This window comes from Solanum stenotomum, chromosome 1 (assembly GCF_019186545.1).
Source record: "Solanum stenotomum isolate F172 chromosome 1, ASM1918654v1, whole genome shotgun sequence".
In the NCBI taxonomy this organism is placed as follows: Eukaryota; Viridiplantae; Streptophyta; class Magnoliopsida; order Solanales; family Solanaceae; genus Solanum; species Solanum stenotomum.
Window position 1 is genome coordinate 93,166,861 of NC_064282.1, and position 13,437 is coordinate 93,180,297.

At 35.1% G+C, this 13,437-nt stretch overlaps 2 protein-coding genes across 2 annotated transcripts in view; one reads left to right on the top strand and one right to left on the bottom strand.

Moving 5' to 3' along the window:
- Positions 1 to 13,437, top strand: part of LOC125871115 (uncharacterized) — a 367,917-nt gene that overhangs the window by 81,809 nt on the left and 272,671 nt on the right. The gene's annotated exons all lie outside the window — the stretch shown is intronic.
- On the bottom strand, positions 227 to 12,082 carry LOC125871239 (pre-mRNA cleavage factor Im 25 kDa subunit 2-like). Its single transcript, XM_049551840.1, has 7 exons — positions 11,787 to 12,082; positions 11,182 to 11,227; positions 7,265 to 7,358; positions 7,031 to 7,104; positions 1,072 to 1,158; positions 845 to 955; positions 227 to 644 (listed from the first exon to the last, which is right to left on the bottom strand). The coding sequence occupies exons 1-7, from the start codon at positions 11,903 to 11,905 to the stop codon at positions 573 to 575; spliced, it is 603 nt and encodes a 200-aa protein (XP_049407797.1). The 5' UTR covers positions 11,906 to 12,082; the 3' UTR covers positions 227 to 572.

A 13,437-nucleotide genomic window follows, 5' to 3' on the forward strand; every position in this document is an offset into this window, starting at 1 on the left:
AGGAACTGTGTAACACATTCAGTCCTTCAATTATCAAGAGTAGGATACGTACAACTGATAGGAGATCATCCCAAAGCATAGCAGCACTTGAAATCTTTAAGTGGGAGTTAGATTGGTTTAGAAGAAAGCAATACAAAGCTGCAAAATTTCAGTATTCTATAATGAAACATTTGAAAATCAAAGACCAGAAACAAAATTTTAGACGAGAACTGCACCGCGTTCATCAACAGAAGAAAGATCACTTAGAATTGCTACTTCTAAAAGCCTCTCCGAACGAAAGAAACTTAGCAGCACTATGTCAATATTCAACAAGCAAGTACGCAAAAATATGTCAATATTGTAACTGCAAAGTTGCATATTAACAGGCTATCATACTGTATCCATCGTTGTTGCCGTCCAAAAGAAGCCAATTTAACACAAACAATCAGATGAGTGTCATCTATCTGCCTATTGTAGAAAAGTGAATCAAGTAATGGAGTAGGGCCTCAGTCACCCTCAAACTATGGGAACCAAACCAAATCATTTTGATGCCATTTTCATCCCGGAGGAGAACTTGAATGTCCATCTACTATCTATTGATGGATCATGTTGAACTGCAATCTGGAAAGCTGTTGAGGAATTGTAGATATTACAGGTCCATATCTCTGCCATGAATTAGGAAAGCATCAGTATTATGAGAAAATATTATAAAGATGATCGCATATATGAATAGTACTCGCTGTTGAAAGATTACACCAGATAACACAATCCTGTAAAGGAACCTTTGATCACAGTGTTCTTATATGCAAACTAACTTGAAAGAACAGAATAGGAGGCAACAGAGAAACCATAAATCATTCTATACCTGAACATTGTCATAAAGTTCAAACAATGGCACAGCAAGAAGTTTTAGATTTTTGGGGACAGCAAAGTACTCTCTTTCAGATAAGTGAACGAGGTAGAGCTTCTTACACTCCTGCACGACATTCAAAGAGCCAACTAAATCAGGCAAATATGAAACAAGGGTTAGATCAGTGATTCATGAAACAACGGGATAGATCAGTCAATCAAAAAAACTTTATACTACTGTACCTTAGGTTTTGTTATGTGTGGAGGACAGTATGGATACATTATGGTTTCAAAGTTCGGCCTCCACCAGGTGGCCACGCACTCACCTATCTGCATTTACAAATGCCACATCATAGGAATATGTATTTATTTAAATTTCAAAAGAGAGAGAGAGAGAGAGAGAGAGTTATACCTTATATAAGAACAAATAAAGCCAAGTAATAATTGGGCTGGTTGGCTTTTGACACACTTTTTATCCCATTTCAGCCCAAGTAACTTTCGGCCAGGTTATTTATCAACTTATAGCCCGTTTGGCATAACTAAAAAAAAGTTGTTTTTAAAAAGTCAAACTTTAGTAACTTTTAAGTTAAAAAAATGAAAAGTAGCGGAGTTACTTTTAAACTTTTTTTTAAGTCAAAAACAAAAAACGAGTCTCAAGTGAACAAAGAACTATCAATAAGTTCTACTGATAATGGTATAAAACTGAATCGATCAAAAATTATGGTGGATAATGTTTTTGCATACAACGTTGCACTTAACATTATGCAAGACGGTGAGGATCTTGAACCTCTGTCTGTCAAGAATGTCGACGAAGATGTGATTGGCCAAAATGGCAAGAGGCAATTCAATCAGAGAATTGAATTCCTTGCTAAACGTGAGGGTTTGGACCAGTAGTCCAAACGCCTAATGATTCAATAACTTTTCGAAACGTCATCGATTTATCTATACATGGAAGTCTTGAAATACATTTGATAGATGTGGTTACAGCTTATCTTAAAGGTTCACTTGATTATGAAATTTATTTACAAGACTAGGAAAACATATTGTTACTAGTTCATACAAACACCGAATATTAAATATATTTAGATTATTACAGGTCCATCACCTATCAGGTGATCTATTTAAGTCATAGGAATATATGTTGGGTTTGATTCACCCTCAATAATTCGCTACCTGGAACCATTGATGGGAGATTTATTCAGTGCGAGATTTGCAGATTGTCGATTTGATGAAACAACATTTCTGCAATTAGGGGGAGACAAAAAAAGAANATCTGAGACGAACAAGTGATGTTGCATGTAATTGATAGCAAGACCTCTACTTATGAAAACAACGTTGTCCACTACCGTTTGGGGTCATACTATCTTACATGCATAATCACTTGTTCGCCTCAGACTGACTCATTATACTAAATACTCTCCGTCACAATTAGTTTTTGGTTATGAACCAAATATCATCATCTACGAATTTCTTGATGTGTTGTATATGTGTCAGTGGCACCACCACAACACACTAAGATGGGCCTCCAAAGAAGGTTAGGAATATATGTTGGGTTTGATTCACCGTCAATAATTCGCTACCTGGAACCATTGATGGGAGATTTATTCAGTGCGAGATTTGCAGATTGTCGATTTGATGAAACAACATTTCTGCAATTAGGGGGAGACAAAAAAAGAACTTAAGAGAGAAATTCTCTGGAAAATTTCATCATTATCTCATTTTGATCCACATTCCCCTATGTGTGAACAAAAGGTCCAGAAAATCATCTATTTGCAGAATATAGCAAATCAAATGCCAGACGCATTTGCTGATTTGAAAAGGATAACTAAGTCACATATCCCTGCAGAGAATGTGTCCATCCAATTCCAACAGGACCATCTACTAGTGTCATAGCTTTTGAATCTCATACACGCCTAAAGCGTGGCAAACCATTGGGTTCAAAGGATAAAAATCCTAAGAAAGGAAGCACGAAAAATGACACTATAAAAGGATCTCACAAAGAGATTCAAGATTTAATTAATCCTAATATTTCTGAAGATATCAATGATCCTGAGTATCAAGTGAATGAAAAACTAGCAATAAGTTCTACTAATAATGGGATAAAAGTGAATCAAGCAAAAATTATGGTGGATAATGTTTTTGCATATAACATTGCACTTAACATTATGCAAGATCGTAAGGATCTTGAACCTCTGTCTGTCGAAGAATGTCAACGAAGATGCCATTTGCCAAAATGACAAGAGGTATTTCAGTTAAAATTGAATTCACTTGCTAAACGTGAGGTTTTTGGATCAGTAGTCCAAACGCCTAATGATGTAAAATCAATTGGTTATAAATGGGTATTTGTACGAAAAAGAAATGAGAGAAATGAAATTGTAAGATGCAAGGCACGCCTTGTTGCACAAGGATTCTCTCAAAGACCCGGTGTCGACTATGAAGAAACATATTCACCGGTTATAGATGCAATAATTTTCGACATCTCATCAATTTAGTTGTACATGGAAGTCTTGAAATACATCTGATAGTTATGGTTACAACTTATCTTTACGATTCACTTGATAATGAAATTTATATGAAAATTCCAAAAGGACTTAAAATGCCTGAAGCATAAAATGAAATCTCGGGAAATGTGCTCAATCAAATTACAAGTCATTATACGGCTTAAAACAATCAAGACGCATGTGGTATAGTCACCTCAGTGAGTACTTGATAATAGAAGATTATATAAATTATGTCATTTGTCCTTGTATTTTTATTAAGAAAACAACATCGGGGTTTGTTTTATGTTGATGACATTAATCTCATTGGAACTCCAAATGAGGTCCAAAAGGCAGTTGAATATCTAAAGAAAGAATTTGAGATGAAGGACCTTGGAAAGACAACTTTGTCTAGGGCTGCAAATTGAACATTTAGCAGAAGGGGTCTTCATCCATTAATTTGCATACACAAAGAAAATTTTGAAACGTTTTTTACATGGACAAAGCACATCCATTAAGTACTCCAATGGTTGTTCAATCACTTGAAATGAGTAAAAACCTATTCCGATCTCAAGAAGAGAATGAGGAACACCTCTTGGTCCTGAAGTACCATATCTTAGTGCAATTGGTGCACTTATGTATCTTGCTAATGCTGCGAGACCTAACATAGCATTTTCTATTAATTTGTTAGCAAGATATAGTTCTTCCCTTACACGAAGACATTGGAACGGAGTTAAACATATATTGCGATATCTAAATGGGACCAATGATATGGGTCTGTTTTATAATAACAAAGATAGTTCAGATCTTGTTGGTCATGCAAATGCAGGTTATTTATCTGACCCACATAAAGCTCGATCTCCAACTGGCTATTTGTTCACATATGGTGGTACTGCTATATCATGGCGATCTACGAAGCAGTCCATTGTCACTACTTCTTCAAATCATGTTCAGATAATTACTTTTCATGAAGCAAGTAGAGAATACATATGGTCGAGATCAGTGATACATTTCATCAAAGAAAGATGTGGTTTGGAGGGTGATGTCAAGGTACCCACAATCCTTTTTTGAGACAATGTTACATGCATAGCTCAATTAAGAGGAGGCTTCATAAAAGGAGATAGAACGAAACACATTTCACCAAAATTATTCTTCACATGATCTTTAGAAGAACGGTGATATTGATGTACAACAAATTCGTTCAAGTGATAATCCAATAGATTTATTTCACCAAATCTTTACCAACCTCAACTCTTAAAAAGATGGTACACAAGATTGGAATGCGAAAACTTAACCATATGAATCGTGGTCTTTATCAAGGGGACTAAAATACGTGTTGCACTCTTTTTACCTTTGTATAGATTTTATCCTACTGGGTTTTCCTAGAAAAGTTTTTAATGAGGCAGCAAGCAATGTGTATTATGAATGTCTATATATATTTTTTCCTTCAACTTTACTTTTACATGGACATCTAAGGGGGAGCGTTGTAAAACTAAGGTGAATGCCATGTGGGGCCACCCATTTGAGGAATATCATCACTTGTAATGTCGTAAAACAAAGGTGGATGCCATGTGGGCCCCATCCATTTGAAGACTACCATCATTTGGCCAATTAAATGACTTCTTAATGGCCAAGTGATATGTTTAGCCACTACTTCATTTACGAAGGAATATATATTCAAATACAATACAATATAATACGACATTCTTTCTCTCTTTGCTTGTTCGTACAAAGACCCAATTATAGCAAACTGATTTTACATCATTGGGTGTTTGGACTACTGGTCCAAAAACCTCTTTTTCTCTCCTGTCTCACACATTCTCTCAAAACCCTAGAACCGTTTTGTCCTCTTTTTCACCTCTTCTAGATTCTATCGATCACTATGAAATTTTTTGGAATTTTCAAATCTAGCTTCTCTGGAATCTTGAACTATAGTTGGATTTGATGATTCCTTTCATGTCCAAATCCTAGTTTTTCTTGGACTTTTAAAAAAAAAATGTTGGGCTAGAAAAATGAACCCATGGAGGGCTTTGTGCCTGTTGCTGATGATCTCAAAGCCCCATCGAAGTCATGGGAGGTGGATGACTTGGATGCTAGCATGAGACGGCTTATACTTTTCTTCTTCTTTTTTTTATGACAAGGGAAACCAGCAGCCGCTACCCTTTGAGTGCACACAGGGTAAAACCCCCGCTCCTATGCAATAGCTCACAAACCACATAGGAGAGGTAACCCACACTAGGCAAGCCCGGTCCGACGAGCTCAACCCAGAAGGAAAATCCCTTGCTTTCCCTAGCAAGGGGTTTCGAACTTGAGACCTCCAACATGGAAGTCCCAAGCCCAAACCACTGGGCCACCCAAAGGGTTATACTTTCTTCTTCGAAGAATTCAAAGGATACCGATTCTTCATTTTCTTCTATGAACAATAATCAATTTGAACTGCATGATTCCTAGGCATTGGCTGGTGCTATTTCGGGAAGAGCGTCGAAGGATGTTGTTAACACAGTGGATTAGTTTCTTCGTGAGGCTTTACAAAACCCTCGAGAGCATCTTTCCATTATGAGGATGGAGCAAGATGTTGAAAAGTTCATCAGGGATCCTGGCCAACAACAGATGGAATTCCAACCGCTGCCTACCTCCTATTTCCGACTGGCTGCTCACTGCGTGGCACAACACTATTCACTACAATCAATGGTTTTGTTGGACAATAGTTTACCGGATGGCTCGGGTCCCAAAATTATTTTGCGCAGACTTCTGAATGCCAGATGTCTTTGAATCACTTGGCTGACATTCTGGTGAATATGCCTCAAGGAGATACTGGTGTGGTTAAGGTTGCAATAAAGTATTATAAAATAACTAACTTAGCAAACTAAGATTAATAACTAACTTAAAAGGAAGAACAAGCAAAGAGAGAAAGAGTATTGTATTCTATTGCTTCGTAAATAAAGTAGTGGCAATTTATAGCCAAAAAGTAATGTACAAACATATCACTTGGCCATTAAGAAGTCATTCAATTGGCCAGGTGATGGTAGTCTTCAAATGGGTGGGCCCCACATGGGATCCACCTTAGTTTTACAACACTCCCCCTTTAATGTTCATATAAAAGAAAAATTGAAGGAAAAAATATTATATAGACATTCATAATATCATTTTTAACTTATGTTAGGTTATTTTTAACTATGCCAAACACTCTCAAAAGCTAAAAATGACTTTTAAGTAGATTTGACCAACTTTTAAGCCAATCCAAACAGACTCTTAGTCCATTTTAACCAGCCCGCCCATTTAACACCTATATATTCAACCACACAAATTGTACTTCAAAATTAACACCTTATACAATAAAAGATGTCCAATCCTTGTTTCTTTTATCACTATTTCCATACAACATAAAGTGTATTGAATACCTCCATACCCCTTTATCTCCTATACAAGGAAAAAAAAACTACTATATTTCAATTTGTTTGTGTTAGTTTGACTAGGCACGAAATTTAAGAAAGTAAAAAGACTTTTAATTATGGTGGTCTTAAACTAAAGATGTGTATAATGTACCAAAATGTCTTTTAATCTTGTGGCCTCAAACATGCCACATGGGATGTTGAAATTAAAGAGTTACCAAATTAGGAATGAGCCATACTTTTTTAAATAGACTAAAAAAAAAAGTAAAACAAACAAATTAAAACAGAGGGACTACGAGGGACTACTAAACAGTGTAACAGGCACCAAATTACCTTCCAATTTGGCTGATTGGCAGGAGGATTAGCTGCAAGTTTGCTGGAGAGTTTCCTTTTCAAACCCTCGATTTCTGCAAATAACGAAAGAGAGAAGAAAAACATAGAAACTTAGCAAGAAATTCACGACTTACCAGAAAAACAAAGGGAGAGAGTATGATAAGAATTTAATTTAATTTAATTTTTAATAGTATGATAAGAATCAATGTGTCACAAACAAAGACAAGAACACACCATTTTCTCCTGGCTTTAGGCGTCCACCGGGGAGCTTGCAAAATGTGTTCCCAATTTGCAGAAGAAGAATATGAGGATGATTATGTTCTTGTACCTGTGAATTTTATACACAATTAGTGATATCTGAATATTTGATACCAGAGTGTCATTGATAAAACAAACTTCTCCGATCTGGATGATTTATGTGCCAAAATTAGTATTTTCACATATCTTCTATACGGTACCACTTTGCCATGTATCTCTACAGAATCTATATGAAATGTAAAAACTGCACAATTTCAAATTTTCAATAGTATGAGCTAGTATTTTTGAGATTTGGAGGAAAAGAAAGCAGCTGACAAGTCATCTTAAATTCTTAATTTGATGAGCGTGTATATTCATTCTTTTCCCATCACAAAATCCTGAGACCTGCTAATAGTAGCTCTATGAAGGAAATAGCATCAATCATCGGCAGTCTCAACAAGGAAAAAACTGCTCAAAAGGTGAGTCACTACCAAGAGAAGAAAAGGCTTGATATATGAAAAGGTGTACTCAAGCCATCTGTCCTACATACTTCTTATTCAAACCAACTCACACGGTTCACCAGTTCTTCCAACTGTACAAAAATACTCAAGAAGTGTGGGAGATAACTCTCTAAACATCAAGAATCCCTCAATTCTGAAATAGTTGGGTTACATTACATAAATCCTACGTATCATTCTTCTCTACTACAGAGGTTCTTCAAAACTAGAAATAATCAAAAACGCACATTCATCCCTGCATTGACATGCAAATCTATAACTAGACTAAGAATATCAAAAGATAACACTGAACCAACTGTGAATGTAATAAAAACTTAGCCTTAATCCCAACTAAATGAGCAATTTTATAGATCCTTTACTTCCTTTGTGTTTTTAACTTATCCACCTTGATTTCAGGAGATCGTCTTTTGCAGCAATGGCTATTCTCTACCTTAATAATTTCAATCATTATAGTATTGCATCCACAGGCACAGACCCAAAGTATACTTAGGATATGTTGAAACTATTTCAGGTAATATTCTTTCACTAATCCTCTGTGTCACTTGCATCCTCTATTTGACTGAACATTTCTAACCTGGTCCAGTTTTGTATAACCACACATCTATCTTAGAAACAACAACCTCATACCCAATGTAGTCCCACAAATGAGGTCTAGGGAGGGTGGGGTAGAGATGTTTCCCATAAACCCTCGGGTCAAGAAAATCGTTTTTCAGGACAGGTTTGGAAAAAAATGCACGAGTAAAAAGATATGATGAAAATATTGAATAACAAAAAGTGATGACAGTAAAAATAGTAAAGATAACCAAAGTAAAAAATACAACAATAATAATAATAAAATTGAAGAATAAGCTACTGCTAGCATAATAATAATAACACATCTATCTTGTCATCCACATTAATATGGCATTCACCTAGTGGATATTCTAGGCCTTAGAGGCCCAAGCCACCCAACAGTCAATACCATACACATTGATAGTTCAAGCCCTTTCTTATTCTTAATAATCAGATTCCACTTTGTTTTGTCCAATTTTCTGACTCAAGCCCTCATCATAAAGCTGCAACAAAAATCTTCATGCCAGACTTGTGGCACTTTGAAAATTAGCATAACCAGATATGCTATCATATGCTTTCTCCGGGTTAATTAACATCAGATGGAGATTCTTCCTCCTTCCTAGAAACTCCAAATTGATCTTCTAAACTAAAAGATAGCATGCATAAATACAGGTCCAATTCAACCATTTTGCAAAATTTGGCAAGTCATAATATCCGAGGAAGGAAAAACAAGCTAACCCTAATTATAGATGAGCTAACCATCACAATACTAGATGAAATCTCGTAGTCTATGCTATTTGCTGATTATATTGTGCTAATTCACTTAATTGATGAAACCAGGGAGGTGTCAACCAAAAGCGCTTGAACTAGGGAGAAATACTTTAGAGAGTAAGGGGTCATCTGATTTGCAGTATAGGATAAAGTAGTTATAGTATAGAACTGTACAACGTTTGTTCCTCTGTTTGGTTACTATTTTCTTTCTTGGTATAATAATCATTGTATAACTTATACAGGAATCATCGTTTTATTATATACCATCTCCTATGTGGGATAAGCATTACATTGATTAGTTACACATGAATAATAATCGAATTGACAAAATTTCCTTCTCTCCAAAGTTTTTTAATACCATGGTCATTTCTCTTTCTTCAAGGACCAAGAGTATAATTGGAAACAAAAAATTATCTAACTTAAAACCAAACACATGATTTAAACTATACACTACATATCTCATTTTCAATGCAATGAACCAAACACCTAATAAAAAATAATCTTTGCATCACAATCCCTACATATTTTTTTTGAGATTCACAATCCCTACATTATTAATCCATGTATTACAATCATTGTGCAACTTGTTTTTTCAATCAAACGACTCCTAAAGACTTTAGGGTAAATGGAAGTAAAACTGAATACATGCAAACCAAGGTTAGTCATTAGTCAACATTGAGAAGAGCGAAGATGAGGTCAAGACTAGACGAGATTGAGGTATCAAAATGCAAATAATTTAGATAGATACGCTCGTTATTTCAAGAGAGTGGAAGGATAGATGAAGCCGTGAGCTTGCCAATAAACCTTTTGGAAATCTCTACAAGTCAACATATACTTGTATATACTAATACATTCATCACCCACTTTCTTAGATTTTAAAAAAGATGGCATTGATCATCAAAATAAGCATGTGATGATTCATCTGATCTCACTATTCTTTCCAAGATACTTTCTTAACTCTTCCCTAATAGGTTTCGGGCATGTTGTACAATTTCTGACATTACCTCGGTAAAGTATTACAACAACAACATACCTGTGATCCCATAAATCGGGTCCGGGGAGGGTGGGGTGCACGCAAACCTTACTCCTACCTTCGATAAGGTAGAGAGGTTGTTTTTATAATACCCTCGGCTCGAGAAAAGCATTTTCAAAACAGGTTTGAGAAATACAAGAGTGAAAAATTCTCAAAAATAAAACAAGAGTGAAAACCACCTATGTTTAAAATCACGGAAGACGAGTAAAGTATTGACGACAAAAAATAGTAGAGATAAGCAAAGTAAAGAAAAGAACACACACAATAGTAGTGAGACAGATAAGGGAAAGGTAAGCAAACAAAATGTTCTAAACTATCGCCAAGCTCACCCACAAATAAGAGAGACAACGCTCAACTACCTACTTACCTTCTACCCAAAATCCTCAACCTCCCCTTTCTCCTATCTATATCATGCCCTCGGTGAGCTGAAGATGTTTCATGTCATGTCTAATCACCTCTCCCCGATTCTTCTTCTACCGCTCCTCAACCCTTTCACTGCCACTCTCACACCTCCTCAATGAGGCATCTATGTTCCCCCTCTTCACATGCCCGAACCATCTCAATCTCGCTCCCGGCATCTTTTCTACCACAGAGGTCACTCCCACCTAGTCCCGAACATCCTCCTTCCTAATGTTATCCTTCCTAGTAATGTTTGTAACAATCAATAGCCATAACTTGAAAATACGGCAGATTAGTTGAAAAACAGCCACTTGAGCTTAGGAATTCAGGTCAAACTTCAGGAAATTTTCCTAAAATTATTCTCTCATGTTGCCTGTTGAGATTCACATCTAGGTGCATTGTAAACAAAACTTGTCTGCTTTATAAGTGATAATAAACTAGCAACAAGATGCAGCACACAGAACATAAGTCAGCATCTAGGACAAAACCAGACATACATCCACCCCAGAGGTTTTTTCTTCTCTGTTTTTTTATTGGGGGGGAGGCTTCGGAAAAAGTGACAATAATATCAAAAAGGGGTGACATTAAAGCTAACGCGAATAAAAGCATTAAAAATTGAAATGAAGAATGGAGAACCATACCAAGAGAATTCCTTCAACACTTGTCCTCATTCCCTCCTTCATGTAGCTGCAAACAATGCGTTGTCTTAGATGTTTGTTAATAAGAAAAAAAAAAGGTAGAACACGTTGAGTACTAGAGAACCTTAGTACCAGTTTAGGCATGAATACTAAACTTAGGTATTTTTGCAAATGCTTAAGTGTGATAGTGAACTTCTCCGAATTTCAAGTGCAATACTAAAATATTGAGTCTAAGGTCCATCGAAAACAGTCTCTCTACATCCCAAGATAGGGGCAAGATCTATATACACTCTACCCTCCACAGACCCTACTTGTGAGATTTTAACTGAAATACTGGTCCATTCACAAATCTACAACTTTCACAAAACCAACATTTCTAAATGAAATCCATGTTCAAAAACAACTTCAACACAAATATTGTCTAAACGCCTATTAATTTGTTAATCCAAATAATTAAGTATTACATTGAGATGCCTCCAAAGAAAACAGGACAGTATTAAGGCCCGAAAGGGTTTAATCTAGGGTTTTAGGGAATCACTTGGTCCAAGTACTACAACGACAAGAAAAATATCAAGAACGAAAGGAAGGTTAAAGGGAAAGGATCGTACTTGACTTTCATACGAGCAAGGCGATCGGCAACGGATGAATCCTTCTCCATTTTATGCTCTTTTGTACCAAATGTATAACTAGAGAGTGGGTATGTGTTCACTATAGCCGACGAGACCATTTTGATCTGTTCAACCGCTTCTTTTGGGCCAACCGGCGAGAATGAAACTCCGGCGACGGCGAGAATGACACTCCGGCGACGGCTCGCTGATGATACTGGTTTCTTCTTCCTTGGTTTTCCTCTTTTTCCCTCCTACTGAAATTGATTTTTACTATTAATACATGCTTCCGGACTTTTGTGTCCTTTTTAAGGGGAAAAAAATTTGTATATTTTAGTATTTAACCGGATCTTTTAGTCATATTTTCAATAGAACAATTTTCATATATAGCAAACATAAAAAAAATATATTTGTATGTTATAGATATAGTTTGTATAATTGCGCTCTATAGCAAATTTTATATTTGCTATGGAGCTTCTGATTTGTATAATTCGCTAAATACATCCAATTTTATACAAATTGTTCAGTTTTGTATAAATTCATTTATATATTGTAATTTGTATAATAAGATCTGCATTTGTATAATTATAAGTGTATAGGACGAAAATATATGTATTTGTATTTGTATATACATTTTTCTCTCGCTTTATACAAATACAAACGCATTTTATACTTTTTATACCGAAATGTAGAAAATGGCTAATTGTATACCGAAAATGGTTAATTGTATACTGAATGATGGCAAAAAAATGGGATGTTTGCTGCGAATTACAAATCAAATAAACTATAGCTATAACATTTAATTTGAATTTAGTTTGTTCTTTTATACAATTTTCCCTTTTTAATATTTATTAAAAATAGTTATATTTTAGTTTGTTGTAGGGCTGATTTATGTAAGGTAAATATCACTGAAATTTCAAATCAGTTATGTTTCAAACAATAATCGACAGGGTGCCTCTTTCCCTTATTCCTCAAAATTCAATATCGACTTTTAACACTCTATTGATAATACTTAATCTATGTTGAAGTGAAGTTGATTTATTTGAGTTTTTTTGTTGGCAGTGAAGAAGATTTTGAAATAATCTATTAGAATTTCGATGAAACACAATTTGGCACGAAATTTCCATCTTGATTTTTGAAATATTCGTTAAATACATAATAGATCAGGTATTTGTTAACTCGGTGAATCGTTAATTTGTTTGAAAGTGTTTCAAATATGGCTATTGAAAGTATTAACATGCATACATTTGATTTTCCTAGATTTTTTTTAAATTTTGTGATATTGCAATTGAAATCTTTAAATGGATTTGAAATATTGTGTGTATGCTTTTTTGAATACAAAATAAGTATGAATACAATTTGTTTGTATACAAAAATATGTTTGTGATTCTTAGTGTGATTGAAGAATTGTAGGTTTGGCGGAATGTTATACAAAATATATTAAAAGTTTATTTGTTTTTATTTTTTTTCAAAATATAGTATCCATCCTCGAAATTGGGTACAATTTTATAGTTCATAATAGTATTTTGTAGCAGATTGTTTAAAATACAAGATAATTTGTGGTTAGGATACATTCAGGTAATTATTGAAATAATTTGGGATACAATTTAATGAATGTTATACAAAGTACTCCCTCCGTCCCATTTTATGTGGC